The following is an 18942-nucleotide window of genomic DNA, read 5'->3' on the forward strand; positions in this document are numbered from 1 at the left end:
GGTTGCATTAAGCCAGTCAGACAATGTTGTCATTCAACAAAATTACACCAGAAATTCTACTGAGTCCATCCTTTTCTTTCCTTCTCCTTCCATCAACTTAGGTAATGTTTGTCCCCGGTAGGTTTTCACTATTGTATTTAATGTAAGGCTCCTATACTTGTTCGAATATTTCAATATTATTTCTTAACCTATGTTATTTTTTCTAATGGAATACATTTATTCATTTAAATTTGGTAGTTTCTTCCTTTTAATTTGGTTATGTATTCCATTAATATTTAAAGACATATAGTTCAGCGTAGCCCTTTTATATTTTGTTTATCTTCTCTTTCCGTTTTTCCATCATTACCTTTCCTCCTTTTCCATTTCTGTTTTCTTATTTTCAACTCTTTATTAGACAACATTCCTACAACATCCAACATTTTCCTTATTCTCCTATTTCTATCTTATTTATCCCCAATCTCCCCTTCACCTCCTGAGTTGTCCTTTATCCCTTGTCGGACAACCACATCTCCCCTCTCCATTTGGATTTGCGAATCCACTCGCAAGCGTCAACTGATTTTGCAGTGACCGCTATTTCCCCCCACCCCGCCTCCCCCAGAAAAGATTTCACTTTTCATATGTCACAAAGGTCACTCTTTTAATTCCCTCCTTATTCTCTCTATTCCATTACCTTCCCTTATTAATTCTTGTCTATACTATCTATATTTTCCTCTAAGTACAGATACATTCATGCATGCTCATTGTCTCTATTCACTCTTATACCTCTTTACCCGCATACATATCAATCGTGATCATTTTTACTCTCATTACCCGTCTTCATCCCTCAGTCTATTTTTGTCTTTACCCACATCCATATCAATCGTGATCATTTTAACTCTCATTACCCGTCTTCCTCCCTCAGTCTATTTTTGTAATTGTTCTGCAAATTTTCGTGCTTCTTCTGGATCCGAGAATAGTCTGTTTTGTTGTCCTGGAATAAATATTTTCAATACCGCTGGATGCTTTAGTATAAATTTATACCCTTTCTTCCATAAAATCGCCTTTGCTGTATTGAACTCTTTTCTCTTCTTTAGGAGTTCAAAACTTATATCTGGATAAATGAAGATTTTTTGCCCTTTATACTCCAGTGGTTTGTTGCCCTCTCTTACTTTTTCCATTGTCTTCTCCAGTACCTTTTCTCTTGTAGTATATCTTAGGAATTTTACTACAATAGATCTTGGTTTTTGTTGTGGTTGTGGTTTAGAGGCCAATACTCTATGTGCCCTTTCTATTTCCATTTCTTGCTGTAGTTCTGGACATCCTAGGGTCTTAGGGATCCACTCTTTTATAAACTCCCTCATATTCTTGCCTTCTTCATCTTCCTTAAGGCCCACTATCTTTATGTTATTTCTTCTGTTATGGTTTTCCATTGTATCTATTTTTTGAGCTAGTAGTTCTTGTGTCTCTTTAGTTTTTTTATTAGATTTCTCCAATTTCTTTTTTAAGTCTTCTACCTCCATTTCTGCTGCTACTGCCCGCTCTTCCATCTTGTCCATTTTCTTTCCCATTTCTGTTAAGGTCATCTCCATTTTATTTATTTTCTCTTCTGTGTTGTTTATTCTTTTTCTTAAATCCTTAAATTCCTGTGTTTGCCATTCTTTAAATGACTCCATGTATCCTTTAATAAGAGCAAGTATATCCTTTACCTTGCCTATCTTTTCTTCTTCTATTTCCCCATACTCTTCCTCTTCTTCTTCCTCTGGGTTGGCCATCTGTTGTTTCTTTGTTGCCCTTTCCTCCTCTTCTTTCTTGTTTCTATTGTCTTCTGTGGTCTCTTCTTGCTGCAGGTGTTCTGCAGCTGTCGTTGCCGGCTGTGGAGATCGACTCCCCAGCTGGTCCCCCCTCCCGTCGGTGTGTTTTTTTCATTCGCATCGCGCATGCGCGAAGTATCGCACTTTTACTCGGCTCTGCGAGCCATTTTTGTAGTCCATTATTTACCGACCTGAGGGAGCGGGTTTCTCTCTCCGCAGCGGGCCTCTTCGGACAGGTAAGGCCTTCACCTTTTTCCTCCTTTGTCTTCTCTTCCTCTCTTCTTACCGTTGCTTTCGATTTTTCTTTTTTTGTCGCCATCTTCTTTCCACCTTTATACTCACTTTTCTGTAACTTTTATTTCTGTGCCTTTGTGTTTTCCTTTGTTTTTCCCGACTTTTCTGGAGAGGGCTGGAGTTCACCGTCCGGCCACTACTCCATCACGTGACTCCTCTATTATGTATTTAAGTGAAGAAAATTAATATTGTGTGTTTTGGAATGTTATTGCATTTTGATCTACAGATTTAAATTTCATCTCATTTGATTTTGTAAATGTCTTTGTTTATATTCCCGTAGAAGTTGGACTGGGAAGTAGCCGTGAAATGTATAAACAAGAAAAATTTGTCAAAATCTCAAATCTTGCTGGGTAAAGAAATAAAGATATTAAAGGTATGGACTCTCCTTGGCATGTCAACAAATGGTAAAGATGTTAATTGAAGTCAATGTTAATCACTCAAGTTGTTTGCTCATTCTGTTGTACTAAAACAATGCACAAATAGCACAATCAAGTTTGAATTTTGATATGCAGTCCATTAACCCTTTGGCCTAGCTTGTCCACCTTCCCCCAACAACCATTGCATAATTTCAGACTGGAGATAAAATTGGCAGTGCCATCATCCTTTTGGAAACACAAACCTAGGCAGGGCAAGAATATACGATCTTAGGGTTGGAGATTCCATATCCTGACAGTATCAGTCAAGAAAAATTGAAAGGAACTGGTTTAACTGTCTGCTTAAGTTGTCAGTGGGGAGATAGAATTGGTGGCTTGAGAATATAGTCTGTGACAGAGACAATGCAAGCATAGGAAGAGAAGTTATTGTGCATAAGTTTCAGGCTTCGCCAGTTCTCTTCACGTTTCCCCTCCCCCCCCCCCCATTCCCTTGCTGATATGTCTAACATGTCTCATGTACTACCAGATTGAGACCACCTGCAAATTGGAACAACATCTCATTTTTCATCTGGGCCACCCCCCCCCCCCCCCCCAAACTAGATGGCATTAACTTCTCTGGTTTCCATTAAAACCCCCCCCCCCACCTTGCATCTTTGTTTCCATTTCTCTTTTCCTCCAGTTCTTTCTCTCTCTCTTCCCTTTCACCACCTTTGTCCCTCCTCTCCTTTCGCAGAGCCAAAATCAATTCTCACCTTTTCTCTTATCATATCCAATTACCTTTACCTTTTGGTCTGACTTTTCTCCCCCTCCCATTCTTTCCCCTTCTCTCTCCTGACTTTAATTCAGACACTTGCCTGCTTTTCGCTTATACTTTGAAGAAGGGCTCGGGCCTGAAATGTTCATATTATATCTTTATTTCCTATGGACACTTTAAGACCGATTGAGTTCTTCCAGTAATTCTGTGTGTGTTTTACCATAATCACAGTATTTGCAAACTTTTGTGTTTTACTCCAATATAAATTAATCTCATTCTTTTTCCTCATCTGTCCTTGTGGCCATTTTTAATTGTCATTTATCAACCAACACATTTTGGGCACAAGGAGGAAACCAGGGACCTGAGATAAAGCCCATGTAGTCCCAACTAAAACGTGCCAACTTCATCCTTGATCGTGATTGAACTTGGGTTTCTGGATACGATGTGGCAGTAACATTATTTGTGGCCCAACTGTGCCACTCTTGAATCTTGACAGTCAAATCTGAATGTCCACTCTGGCATTTGGATTAAAATGACAGGATGTTGTTGAAATGGAAGGTTAAATCTCATGAGATGAGGGCCATTGGATTCACCACTCAGTGGAAGAGGGAAGTCATGGAAGGGTGCAAGGGTCCATTGTGGGTCGACTGCTGTTTGTCATCTCCATTAATAATTTGAATGGGATGTGGTTAATTGATGAGTAAAATTGCAGATTGGTGGTGTAGTTGGCAGCAAGGAAGGATTTCTAGGTTTTTAAGTGGTAAATGTAATTTAATTCTGACAAATGTGAGGTGTTGCACTTTAGTTCAGTGGTTCTCAACCTTTTTCCACTCACATACCACCTTAAGCAATCCCTATGCCATAGGTGCTCTGTGATTAGTATAAGGGATTGCTTTTTTTTTAAATCAAATTTTATTTAAAAGATTTTTTAAAAACAAAATACAATCAAATAACAGCAAGAAATTTTTAGATACATAAAGGAAAAAAAACCCCTCCCAACCCTTCAGCCAGCTACCTTAAGGGGAGCCAAATACAAAAACAAAACAGAATATATAGAATATTTCAAATTCATATAGTTCAAATAAGAAGACCACATATTAACAAAGAAGGAATATTTATCATGCAAGTTGCATGTAATTTTTTCCAACGGAATACAAGCTCTTAATTCATTATGCCATCATACTATTAATCTCCACATTATCTTTCCAAGTACTAGCTACACATTTTCGTGCTACTGGTAACGCTAAGGTACAAATGCAATTTGAAATTTATCCAACCCCAATCCCTTCAAAGGAACCATATAGCCCAACAAAAAAATCGATGGGTTTAATGGTAATTTAATCTTAAATAATTTTTCCAAGACCAATCTAATTCCTTCCTAAAATGGTTGTACTTTAACACAAGACCAAACAGCATGTTTAAAAAAAGTGCCAGTACATAGTCCACATCGAAAACAAGAGTTTGAATGACTAAACCCATATTTTTTCTATTTCTCTGGAGTCAAATATAACTGATTGTAAAAAATTATAATTAACCATTCTATATCTTACATTCGTCAATTTAGTTACATGTCGTGACACATAATCTCCCAATTGTCTTCTGGAAAAATATAAGTTAAATCACTTTCCCATTTAAGCCTAGACTACTCCCATTCCTGTTTATCCATACTATCTTGTAACAATTGATACATATCTGAAATATAACCTTTCTTTGGTATAGAGGAAATCAAAGACTCAAATTTCATTAACATAGGTAAATTCATCTCTTTACCATAATTCTCATTTATCAAAGCTCTGAGTTGATAACGACACAAATAAAGAATTTACAGATATATCAAATTTCTCCCTCAATTGATTAAAGGAAATAAACTGTCCTTCAAAGCAATCCTGAACTATCTTTATACCCTTAGAGTTCCATCTCTTTAAATGATTATTAAACATTGAAAAGGGAATAAGTTGATTATGGTATAATGGAGTTTGAATTGATAGTTTACCCTTCGACCTTAAAACCATATTTATTTTACCCCATATCTTTAACAAGTGCTTTAATATTACATTCCCGCAATAAATTCATATTCCATTTAAATATGAACAGATGTACCTCAACTTCAGAAAAACAAGCCATTTCCACCTTCGCACAACTCGGAGGTTGGTCCATATCCATCAATCTATTAACAAATTTCAACTGAGCTGCTTCATAATAATTCTGAAAATGAGGTAATTGAAGACCACCCAATGCATATTTCCATGTAAGTTTATGTAAAGCTACTCGTGCTAATTTCCTCTTCCATAAAAATTCCCATACTCAAATATTCAAATCCTGAAAGAAATTCTTTGCAAGTAAACAAGGTATCGACCGAAGCAAATATTGGATTCGAGAAAAATATTCATTTTAATAATTTACTCGACCAATTAACATTAACGGAAGATATTTCCTTTAATCAAATCTATTTTAATCCTTTTTAATAAAGGAACATAATTTATATAAAGATTGGTAATCTGCATTTACTGTTACTCCCAAATATTTAATTCATTTCAATTTTATAATATTTTAATATTCTGAATAATCTCCTTCCCCCAACTGGTAATATTTCACTCTTATCCCAATTTACCTTGTATCCAGATAACTCCCCAAATTTCAGAAAGCAATCTTGCAAATATTTCAAAGACTGCTCCGGTTCTGTCAAATAGACTAACACATCATCCGCAAATAAATTATTCTTATATTCATCATCTGCAATTCTCATCCCTTTAATCTTATCATTCTGTCGTATTGTCTGAGCTAACGGTTCAATAGCCAATGCAAACAAGGCTGGTGATAATGGACAACCTTGCCGAGTCGACCGTGTTAATTTAAATGGTAAAGAAGTTTGACCATTTGTCACCACCCTAGCAATTGGGTTTTTATATAAAGCTTTAAGCCAACCAATAAAATAAGGGCCAAAATCAAACCTGTTTGATCTACATGTATCAACTGAGGTAAATATTTAGCAAGTCTATTCGCTAATGCTTTCACCATAATTTTATAATCTACATTTAGTAAAGAAATATGCCTAGACAAAGATTATTTCAGTGGATCCCTATCTTTCTTAAAATCACAGTAATTATAGCACTCGAACAAGATTTCGGCAACATCTGATCCTCGGTTATTTACTGTAGAACATCTCCAAATACCGAGGATAAATCTTCATAAAATACTTTATGAAATTCAGCTGAAAATCCATCAACCCCTGGTGACTTCCCATTCGGCATCTCTTGTATAACTTCTTTAATCTCGAAATCTGTAAATGGAGCTTCTAATTCCCTAACCTCCTTCTCTCCTAAAATAGGTAAATTTAATTTAGATAAATAAGAATCAATAGAACCAGCTTCCTGCTTTCCCTCAGAAGTATATAATTGTTGATAAAATGAGTAAAACTGGTCATTAATTTCCTGAGGTTTATAGGTAACTATTGAATTCTTTTTAACAGCATTAATAATTTGCCATGTCTGTTTTGTTTTTAATTGCCATGCTAACACCTTATGAGCCCTCTCAGCTAATTCATAATAACGTTGCTTCGATCGACTAATTAAACGCTCATACTGATAGGTTTGTAGTGTATTATAACGTAGTTTAATCTTTGCTAAAGCCGCCTTTTTATCTTCTGTAACATTTTTCTGAAATTCCTTTTCCAACTCTGCAATTTGTTTCTCCAATGTTAAGCTTTCCGCCACATATTGTTTTTTTAACTTTCATAGTATAACTAATAATTTGCCCACACAAATATGCTTTCAAAGTGTCCCATAATATAAAAATACTACTTACTGTATTAATATTCTCAGCCAGAAATAATGCAATCTTTTCCTTAACAAAAGTTACAAATTCTGGTTTCTTTAATAGGATTGTATTAAGCCGCCTTCTATAAGACAGTTGCACCACTTCCAGACTTGCACAAGAGAAAAACAGCATAGAATGATCCGATATGACCCAGCTTTTATATTTGGCTTGGAGTGCTCTACCTTGTAAATGTGCCGATACCAAAACAAAAATCTATTCTAGAAAATGAATCATGTCGAAATGAATGAAAGGAGAAATCTTTCTCTGTAGGATTTACTCTCCTCCAAATATCAATTAAATTCAAATCTTTCATCAAGGCCCCTAATTGTATTGCTGTCTTTGATTTCCTTATACTTTTCAGAGACCTATCCAACAAAGGATCTAAAACACAGTTAAAATCTCCCCCAACCAAAATATTTTCCTTGGCCTGATTTAACAAAAAAAGCCTCCGACATAAACCTTTAATCATCCACAATAGGTGCGTAGATATTTAACAAAGTCCATGATTCAGCAAAAATTTTACAATTCAACCTCAAAACCCTCCCTGCATTACCTTCAAAGGATTCTAATTCAAACGGTAACTTCTTATGAATTAAGATCGCTACACCTTGGAATTGAAAGAAGAAGAAAATACATGACCAACCCAATCTCTCTCTTCAATTTCATATGTTCTTTTTCAGTCAAATGTGTCTCTTGTAAAAAAAGCAATATCGACTTTTTTTTTCATATAAGCCAATACTTGTTTAAGCTTAATAGGATTATTCAATCCCTGGACATTAAAAGTGGCAAAGTTCAAGTTAAACATTTCAGTAAAAATTCTACAAAATATCACTCCCCTTTCTAATTCCCTAAATATTCTAAACCCCCCCCCCCGCCCCAGATAAAAATTCCACAAAAACAAAAAAAACTTCCCCTCAGTAAACTACTAAAAAGTAGTAACTCCCCAAAAATCTGGGTGTGGTAAAACCCATTAGTGGCAGACGACTATTGGGTCTCAGTGTCATCCATCCCCCCCAATCAGACTTTCACCAAGTAATTATTCAAACATATTCATCCCAGCGCTTCCAATCCCAATGATTGTTCCGGGTCTTCAATATCAAGAAGACTTTGCATCAATTCAACCTTCTTTCCGTGTTTCCAATTCTTTCCATTTCCATTTACCTTCCTTTTTGGCGACGATAATGGCGACTGACCATATCCTCGCAAATCTGGCAATGAATTAGCAAAAATTAATGCATCATGATCATTTTCAAAAAATTGAGACTGAAAATTTCCATTAAAAAACTTTAAGTACAGCCGGGTAACGAAAGGCAAACTTGTAACCCTTTCGCCACAACACTTCTTTAGCTGAATAAATTCTCAGGGCCTTCTAATAATTTCTTGACTCAAATCTGCATAGAAGAACATTCTGTTATTTTGAACCATCATTGGAGCCTGGTTTTGCCGCGCCTTCTGCACTGCAACTCGTAATATCATTTCTCTATCTTGATATTTCAAACAGCGAATCAAAACTGCCCTCGGTGGTTGACCTGGAAACATTTTTTTTCCTCAATGAACTTGATTTTAATAAATGCCGCTCACTTGAGTGATGAATATGATGCCAAGAAAATAGTTGGACAGCCACATTCTTTAGAGATGTGGAGGCCAGATTACTGTATTCCATTGCCACCATTGTCACTTTTGATTGCATTCTGATAAAATATTTGCAGAGCTGATTACCAAACAGTTCAGAATAAACATTCAGTGATTTTGTTGCAATTAAATATGCTCTTAAGATTTTTTCAAAATTGCAATGTGACATTAATATATTGTAATAATTGCATTAGTCTAATTATGCTTTTCAACCCATATTTGAATGTTATACATTTCCATGGCACACAATGAGATTGAAAGTGAATTATATTTGTTTTTGGCCTTCTTTCCAAAAGTACAGGTGAATAGGGCAAGAAGTCTAAAAAAGCTTTGAATTCCTTCAAATGTTTTGTGTGCCTCTCAGTTTTGTTTATGAATGTTTGAAGCATGCTGTGGCTATAAAGTACAGTTTTATTGGAAATTTCAGCCCGTTTTGATACATAACTTTTTTGTAGGAAAGGGTTGAAAGGTTTCACATTGTCCTAGTCCAACAGTTAAAGGACAAATCTATTGATAGTAATGTAGCTTTATAATTTTAAAGTTAATTTTGTGCACTTCATTTTAGGAACTTCAACATGAAAACATCGTTGCACTTTATGATGTTCAGGTAAGATTATCTTTTGTCCCCACATTAACGATGATCTTTTTCAAAGAAAATTTATAATGTGGAACTTCCTTCTCAGTTCAGACCTTGGGAATAACTTTGGACCCGATTTACTTTAAACCACGCACCATTTATTTGCAACTTGCATCGCTCAATTGATGTAGTCTCACTCATGAAGCTTAGATCTCCAGAACCAAGTGAGCCCCAGCCTCAAATGAGGTCCGAGGCAGCTGCTAACGCATTTATTATGCACTTCTGCATATCTCTGCCAGACACCTTGGTTTAGGAATTCACAGCTACCTCATGCTGCAGGCATTTTTTATCCATCTTGAGCACCTCAGCATCAATTTATCATTTTTTATTTTTCACACTGAACCATATCAACCAAAATACATCCAAACATTTCCCTCTTAAATGTACACAGTGGCATTTACCTTCCCTCCCCCCTCCAAAATACAATAGACATTCAACATGTACAATACAATAAAACAATTAAACAATGTCATCACACAATGAAAAATAAACAAGAAAAATGCGTCATCTACTTTTACACCCTGGATCAAGTCATTTTGTCTTCTTATCATTTTAGGGGGTGGAAGTACGTGGTAGGCCCTCTCTGTTGTGTTCCATGTACGGTTCCCAAATTTGTTCAAATAATGTGACTTTATTTTTTTTAATTATATGTTTTTTTTTTCCAATGGAGTACATTTATTAATTTCTATGTACCATTGCTGTATTCTCAGGCTTTCTTCTGATTTCCAATTTGACATTATACATTTTTTTGCTTCAGCTAAGGCTATCATAATAAATCTTTTTTGCGCTTCATCCAGTTTGAGGACTAATTCTTTACTTATATTACTTCGAAGAAAGATCGTTGGATTTTTTGGTATGTTTTTTGTGATTTTATTTAATACCTGATTTAGATCTTCCCAAAACATTCTCACATGCCCAAATTGCATGTACTGTTGTTCCCATTTCCTTCTTGCAGCGAAAACATCTATCTGATAATGTGGGATCCCATTTTTTAAAAAACTTTTAGGGCGTGATATATAACCTGTGTAACCATTTATTCTGTATCATGCGTAACCTTGTGTTTATTATATTCTTCATAGTTCCAGAACATAACTTTTCCCATGTTTCATTTTTTATCTTTATGTTTAGATCTTTTTCCCACTTTTGTTTGGGTTTATATCTTATTTCATCATTTTCCTTCTATTGCAGCATGATGTACATGTTCGTTATAAATCTTTTAATTATCATTGTGTCTGTAATCACATATTCAAAACTGCTTCCTTTTGATAATCTCAATCTGGTTCCCAATATATCTTTTAAGTAGGCTTTCAGTTGATGGTATGCAAACATTGTACCATGAGTTATTCCATATTTGTACTTCTATATATTGAGTAAATGTTGCAAAACTGGTGAGTTTTTATATTGCGCCAGCTTTTCATCCCACTTATAAAGTATATGTTCCGGTATCTTCTCCCCTATTTTATCTAGCTCTATCTTAGTCCAGTGTGGTTGTTCCCTTGTCTGATTCTCTTTTTTTTTGGCTTGGCTTCGCGGACAAAGATTTATGGAGGGGGTAAAAAGTCCACGTCAGCTGCAGGCTCGTTTGTGGCTGACAAGTCCGATGCGGGACAGGCAGACACGATTGCAGCAGTTGCAGGGGGAAATTGGTTGGTTGGGGTTGGGTGTTGGGTTTTTCCTCCTTTGCCTTTTGTCAGTGAGGTGGGCTCTGCGGTCTTCTTCAAAGGAGGTTGCTGCCCGCCAAACTGTGAGGCGCCAAGATGCACGGTTTGAGGCGTTATCAGCCCACTGGCAGTGGTCAATGTGGCAGGCACCAAGAGATTTCTTTAGGCAGTCCTTGTACCTTTTCTTTGGTGCACCTCTGTCACGGTGGCCAGTGGAGAGCTCGCCATATAACACTATCTTGGGAAGGCGATGGTCCTCCATTCTGGAGACGTGACCCATCCAGCGCAGCTGGATCTTCAGCAGCATGGACTCGATGCTGTCGACCTCTGCCATCTCGAGTACTTCGACGTTAGGGATGTAAGCGCTCCAATGGATGTTGAGGATGGAGCGGAGACAACGCTGGTGGAAGCGTTCTAGGAGCCGTAGGTGGTGCCGGTAGAGGACCCATGATTCGGAGCCGAACAGGAGTGTGGGTATGACAACGGCTCTGTATACGCTTATCTTTGTGAGGTTTTTCAGTTGGTTGTTTTTCCAGACTCTTTTGTGTAGTCTTCCAAAGGCGCTATTTGCCTTGGCAAGTCTGTTGTCTATCTCATTGTCGATCCTTGCATCTGATGAAATGGTGCAGCCGAGATAGGTAAACTGGTTGACCGTTTTGAGTTTTGTGTGCCCGATGGAGATGTGGGGGGGGCTGGTAGTCATGGTGGGGAGCTGGCTGATGGAGGACCTCAGTTTTCTTCAGGCTGACTTCCAGGCCAAACATTTTGGCAGTTTCCGCAAAGCAGGACGTCAAGCGCTGAAGAGCTGGCTCTGAATGGGCAACTTAAGTGGCATCGTCTGCAAAGAGTAGTTCACGGACAAGTTTCTCTTGTGTCTTGGTGTGAGCTTGCAGGCGCCTTGTCTGATTAAAAATCTGATAAATACCTTAATTGTGCTGTTCTATAATAATTGTTAAAGTTTGGTAACTGCAAACCACCTTGGTTATACCTCTCTGTTAATTTATCTAACACTACCCTCGGTTTCCCCCCCCTTTCCTTATTATTCTCTTTAGTTCATTAAAGAATTTCTCTGTTAAGGGAATTGGTAACGATTGAAATAAGTATTGTATCCTTGGGAAGACATTCATTTTAATGCAATTTACCCTCCCTATCAACATTAGCAGTAATTCTTTCCAATGTTCTAAGTCTTCCTGCTATTTCTTTATTAGTGGCTGATAATTTGTACAAGTGGCTTAAATTATTATCTAACTTAATACCTAGGTATCGGATTGCTTGTGTTTGCCATTTAAATGGTAATTCTTTTTTAAATTCTGTATAATTTGCATTACTCATTGCCATCACTTCACTTTTATTTGCATTGATCTTGTACCCCGATATTTCTCCATATTCCTTCAATTTCTTATACAGTTGTTTTATTGATATTTCTGGTTCTGTTAAGTATACTATGATGTCATCTGCAAATAAACTGATTTTATACTCCTCCTTTATTTTTATCCCTTTTATTTTCTGTTCTTATCAGTTCTACCAATGGTTCTGTTGTTAAAACGAACAATGAGGGATATAATGGACATCCCTGCATAGTTGACCTACTTAATTTAAATTGCTTTGATACATATCCATTTACTGTTACCTTTGCCAATGGTCCATTATATAATGCTTTAATCCAATTAATATATTTTTCTGGTAGATTGAACCTCTGTAATACTTTGAATAAATAATTCCATTCTACCCTGTCAAAGGCTTTTTCTGCGTCAAAAGCAACAGCCACTGTTGACTTCTTATTTCCTTGAATTGCATGAATTAGATTAATAAATTTACAGATATTATACGCTGTTCGTCTTTTCTTAATAAATCCAGTTTGATCTTGTTTACTATTTTTGGTACACAGTTGGCCAATCTGTTTGCTGATAATTTCGGTATTATCTGAATTAAGTAGAGATATTGGTCTATATGATGCTGGTGTTAGTGGATCCTTCCCCGTCTTTGGTATTACTGTAATTATTGCTGTCTTACATGAATCTGGCAAGTTTTGTGTTTCTTCTACCTGGCTCATTACTTCCAGGAGAGGAAGAATTAATAACTGTTTAAATGTTTTATAGAATTCTATTGGGAATCCATCCTCTCCAGGCGTTTTATTGTTCGGCAGCTTTTTTAATATATCCTGTACTTCCTCTATTTTAAATGGTTTAATTAGTTTGTTTTGTTCCTCTTGCAATTTCAGCAGTTCGATTTTAGTTAAAAACTCTTCTATTTTATCATCTTTCCCCTCGTTCTCAGTTTGGAATGATTGTTCATAAAATTCCTTAGTTCTCATTAATCTCCATTGAATTATATGTAATTTGTTTGTCCTTTTTACTTGATGCCAATACAGTTCTTTTAGCTTGTCCTGTTTCAAGATGCCAGGCTAATATTTTGTGTGTTTTTTCTCCTTGTTCATAATACTTTTGCTTTATTTCCATCATGTTCTTCACCTTATACGTTTGTAATGTTTCGTATTTTATTTTTTTGTCCGCCAATTCTCTTCTTTTTGTTATATCATCCCTTGTTGCTAGTTCCTTTTCTGTACTTACTATCTCCCTTTCCAACTGTTCTATTTCCCGATTGTAGTCCTTTTTCATCTTACTTACATAACTTATTATCTGCCCTCTAATGAACGCTTTCATTGCATCCCATAATACAAATTTGTCTTTCACTGATTCCATATTTATTTCAAAGTACATTTTAATTTGGCGTTCAATAAGTTCTCTAAATTCCTGCCTTTTAAGTAGCATGGAGTTTAACCTCCATCTATATGTTCTTGGTGGGATGTCCTCCAGTTCTATTACTAATAACAGGGGTGAATGATCAGATAGCAATCTAGCTTTATATTCAGTTTTCCTAACTCTCCCTTGAATATGGGCAGACAACAAAAACATATCAATCCTTGAGTATGTTTTATGCCTATTCGAATAATATGAGTATTCCTTCTCTCTTGGGTGCTGCCAACTCCATATATCCATAAGTTTAATTTCCTGCATTGATTTAACCATAAATTTGGCCACTTTATTCTTTTTACTTGTCTTTTGTCCAGTCTTATCCAACATTGGATCCAAATTAAGGTTAAAATCCCCTCCTATCAATATATTTCCTTGCGTATCGACAATCTTCAAAAAAATATCTTGCATAAACTTTTGATCCTCTTCATTAGTTGCTTGTCTCACTTTGCTGGGCTTCTTGCTTGGCCTCTTGCTGTTGGTCCTCTTCTTCTGGGCTACTCATCTGTTGGGCCTCCTGCTACTGCTCTTCTTTCATATATTGAGCAAATTCCAAAATTTTGAATATATCTGACAATTTCTCATTACATACCTCCCTGCTGGATCTATTATTTCCTCCTCTATTTTGATTGATACATTTTTATTAATTAATATAGCTACACCTCAAACTTTTGTATTATATGATGCTGCCGTTACGTGTCCTACCCAGTCTCTCCTTAATTTATTATGTTCCACTTCAGTTAGATGCGTTTCCTGCACAAATGCTATGTCTTTTTTCTTTTTTCAGTAAATGTAATAGCCTCTTCTGTTTAATTTGGTTATGTATTCCAATATTTATAGTCGTATAATTCAACATGGCCATCTCATAACGTTTATACCTCATTTCTGCTTCCTCACCACCACCATCCCCATTTTCATCTCTGTTTTTCCTTTTTAAACTCAATGTATGACAAAACATTTAAAACATAAAATATTTAAACAACTCCCACATCCAATATTCCCTTAGCCCCAAATGTCACCCCCCCCTCTCTGAGTTGCCCCTTATCCCTTGCTGGGCAACCACAACTCCCCTCTCCATTTGGATTGCGAACCCGCTTGCACGCGTCAACTGATTTTGCAGTGACGGTCATTCTCTCCCACCCACCCCCCACCCCCGAAAAGACTTTTTTTTTACACATAACAAAGTTCACCCACTTTTTTTTATTTCCCCTTACTTCCCTTCTTTCCCTTCTTTAGTTCTTGCATGTACATTTTTTTTACATTTTTGTTTTTTATCACCGTTCTTTCTTCTTGTTGCATCCCTTCATCTCCTTCTGTCCTGCAGGCGTTCTGCAAATTCTCGTGCTTCCTCTGGATCTGAGGACAGTCTGTTTTGCTCCCAAGGGATAAATATTTTAAGCACAGCTGGATGTCTTAACATAAACTTAGAACCTTTTTTCCATAGGATCGATTTTGCTGTATTAAACTCCTTCCTCTTCTTTGAGAGTTCAAAACTTAGGTGTGGGTAAAAAAAAAAAATTTTTGACCCTTGTATTCCAATGGTTTATTGTCTTTTCTAATTTCATTCCTTGTCCACTCCAGTATATTTTGTCTTGTCATATATCTCAAAAGTTTTACTAAAACTGATCTTGGTTTTTGATGTGTCTGTGGTTTCGGAGCTAATGTTCTGTGTGCCCTTTCTATTTCCATTCCTTCCTGTATTTCTGTCATTCCCAGGACCTTTGGGATCCATTCTTTTATAAATTCCTTCATATCTTTGCCTTTTTCATCTTCCTTCAGGCCCACTATTTTTATGTTGTTTCGCCTACTATAATTTTCGAACATATCAATTTTCTGAGCTAACAACTCTCGCTTTCTTCCAATTTTCTTCTGAAGTCATTCACTTCCATTTCTACAGCTGTTTCTCGTTCTTCCACATTTTCTAATCTTTTCCCTATTTCTGTCATGACCAGCTCTCTTCTATTCACTTTTTCTTCTGTACTTTTCATTTCACTAAATTCTAATGTCAACCATTCTTTTAATGCTCTCATTTGTTCTTGAAAAACAAACTTTAATCTATATTCTGACCATCTGTTTTACCTTCTATTTCTCTGTGCAGATCTTGATCTTCTTCTTCCTCCTCTTCTGTGTCTGCACCTGTGTTTGTGTCGATGAGTTGCTTGTCTCACTTTGCTGGGCTTCTTGCTTGGCCTCTTGCTGTTGGTCCTCTTCTTCTGGGCTACTCATCTGTTGGGCCTTCTGCTACTGCTCTTCTTTCCTTTCACTCCCTTTCCTGTCGCTTTCCTCTTCTTCTAGCTGAGAGCCCTGGTGTTGGGCATCCCTTAGCCGGTCGTGTTGTGTTTGCCCGCTCCTCAGCTGAGCCCCCCTCCCGTCGGTGTTCTCCTTCTCCTTAGTAAGCGCGCTGTGCATGCGCAGTTGTGCACTTTTGTTTGGCTCAGAGAGCCATTTTTGCAGTCTCGCGGTCGGGTGGGTCGCGACTCTGCGGGGTCATCACCAACCTCAGAGAACGGTCTCTCTTCTCCACGACGGCTCCCTATTTCTTCATACAGGTAAGGCCTTCTCCTGGTGTCTTCTTTTTTTCCCGTTTTTACTTTTTCCTTCTTGGGTGCCATTCTCTTTCTTTTCTCTACAACTTTATCTTTTATTTGTTATGTTTTGTATTTCTTGAACTTTGTATTTTCTTCACTTTATTTCTTCTTTTCTGGAGAGGGCTGGTATTCCCCTACCGGCCACTACTCCATCAAGTGACTCCCCAGCACCTCAGCATCAATCAAATCAGCACTGATCGTTCCTGTGCAACCATTGTACACATTTAGTAAGGGTTGTTAAGCCATTAACAGGTAGTTTATGGCTGTGAATATATTTAGATGTGTCCCAATTCTTTTTCTTATGTACAATTCCTCAATAACATCTATTGTTTAATGCAAGGAATTAGTGAGTATTCCTATGGACATGAGTTAAATTGATTTTTTTCCCGTGATTTTCTCGTCACTGCAGTCTAAAAACTGTAAATAGTAAATATTTCTTGGGATAAATAACTTATTTCTCAAAATTAATGACCTGTGTGAAGGGTTGTAACTTGAGTGATCATAATGTGTGATGAAAGAGAATTCAAAAGCCTGTCTCCTTGTACCTAAGAAAATAACATTTGTTTTCATGCTTTGTACTTGAGTGACTTCCTTGAATGTAGCCGAAATTTGATATGCAACTACAAGATCAGCTTTAGTAGATTTTGCTGTTGCCAAGCACTTACCGATATGTATATAAACTTGAAGGAAACTATGCTGTAGAAACTCAGCAGGTCATGTAGAAACTGTAGGCCCTTTCAAATGTGGCAGTTAGAAAGGGTCCAACTCAGTCAACCCTGTATGAACCCAGTTAAAACTGATCTCACCAAGATTTGAAGTTGAATTTTCATTTTGATATTCTCGATAAACTTTTCACCACAAACTGCTCCTCCTGAAACTGCTCAGGCCATGCCTGACCTCTGAAATAGCAGATGAGCTCACTCCCGATCCACATATCACAGATCAATGGCATTGGATGCGAGCTGTGGTCGTGTCCATTGGCATTTGAACAGGAAAATGACTGTCCGCTTACTCTGGTGATGTTAGCACTTGTGTGTTGGCGCCACAGGGATACCCCTGGCTGAAGCGCCTGCCGTGATTGGGGGGGAGAGAGGGGTCACTGCTGTGGGGCCGGGGGAGAGAGGAGGCCCACAATCGGGGGGGGGGGGGGGGGGGGAGAGGAGTGGGGTGCCACGATCAGCAGGAGAGAGAGAGGTGGCTGCCGTGCTATGAACTGCACGTTCGCAGTGATAGCTCAGCATTCATGACAGTGGAACATTGTTGAGGGGGCACACGATTGACGGGGTGGGTATTGATTGATGGTGGGTGGTGAATAACGGGTGGCGACTGACTACTGATAGTTCTTCCCGTGAGTGTGTGACACGTCACTTACTGCGTCATTTGCAGGGGTGGGATCCCCCTTAAATTGCTGGGTTGGCAATTTAATGGGTCGATTTCCCTCTGCAATTTAAAAGGTGTTTCGAGCACCTTTGCCCCAGTTATCACCCTGGGTGGTTCAGTTTAAAAGGGTCTTGTGGTTGTAGTGGAATACACTTTTCTTCTCTTCAGCACTTTTGTACATTGCACTACAATTAAACTACAACAAAACTCTCCTGACACTTGGAGGGAAACTGTTGTAAGAAAAGAAGAAATAGGAGCAGGAGTCGGCCATCCAGCTTGTCACGTCTGCTCTGCCATTCAATGAGATCTTGGCTGATCTGATGATAGGCTCATCTCCACCTACCTGCCTTTTCCCCAGATCCTTAATTCCCCTACGATGTAAAAATTTATCCAACTTTGCATTGAATATATTTACTGAGGTAGCTTCTGCAGATTCGGTGGGTAACGAATTGCACAGATTCACCACCCTCTGGGAAAAGCAGTTCCTCCTCCTCCAGTCTACTACCCTAAATCTTGAGGCTCCATCCCCAAGTTCTGGTCTCTCCCACCAATGGAAACCACTTACCTAACTCTATCTTATCTATGCCTTTCATAATTTGTATGTTTCTATAACCCCACCCCCCCCCCTCCTTTTGGTGCCCCCAAAAGTTTGATAGTGGTGTGATCCTGGGCGTCATCCACTGTGCAAGATATAATAAATTATGTCACTTAGGATGAAAGCGGTTGGGCATCTTTCTTTGAATGTTGGGAAGCTCGATCAAGCAATGTGGAATTTGCATAATCTGTCAATCCCACATGTATATTGCCTATTGAATCTTACAATTTAACAGAAGGGGTTGTCGAATTTATGAATAGATTTGGATTACCAATGCCTTGTCAGTGGCCAAGAACTGCAGATACCAGCTGGTTGCTGGATGAAGTTTTTCGCACATCTGATAACGGGCAGAGGTGTTTACAAATGGTCGAAAACAGTACCTGCTGTTGTGCGGTTACACCAAGTGTAACATTGCTGAATATCCTTGTCCTGACAGCAGGGAACAGTCATCAGCACCTGAGCAAAATAATTAAAGTCTAATCATTATATAAAACCTTTGCTCTTCCTTTCCTTGGTTGCTGGAAACACTATTTCTAATGATATTAGAGTTGGAATTTGGGAAATAATTTTTCCCTGCTTTTCTCTCTCTCCACCCTCCCCATTATTTATTCAGTTCATCTGCTAAAATAAACTGCGGCATATTGTCCCGGGCACTTGAAGAAAATTGT

The 18942-nt window shown here is 37.7% G+C and overlaps 1 protein-coding gene across 5 annotated transcripts in view; it reads left to right on the top strand.

The window, feature by feature from the left end:
• The window catches only part of ulk2 (unc-51 like autophagy activating kinase 2), a 105993-nt gene that overhangs the window by 10062 nt on the left and 76989 nt on the right, over positions 1-18942 (top strand). For 4 of the 5 annotated variants that reach the window (XM_069911500.1, XM_069911503.1, XM_069911504.1 and 1 more), the window contains 2 exons: positions 2365-2457; positions 9226-9267. In XM_069911500.1, the coding sequence (XP_069767601.1) occupies positions 2365-2457; positions 9226-9267 (135 nt within the window). Of the gene's footprint in view, positions 1-2364; positions 2458-9225; positions 9268-18942 lie in introns of those variants that run through there. The other variant, XM_069911505.1, reaches the window with a different exon arrangement.

This window comes from Narcine bancroftii, chromosome 14 (assembly GCF_036971445.1).
Source record: "Narcine bancroftii isolate sNarBan1 chromosome 14, sNarBan1.hap1, whole genome shotgun sequence".
NCBI classification, from domain to species: Eukaryota; Metazoa; Chordata; class Chondrichthyes; order Torpediniformes; family Narcinidae; genus Narcine; species Narcine bancroftii.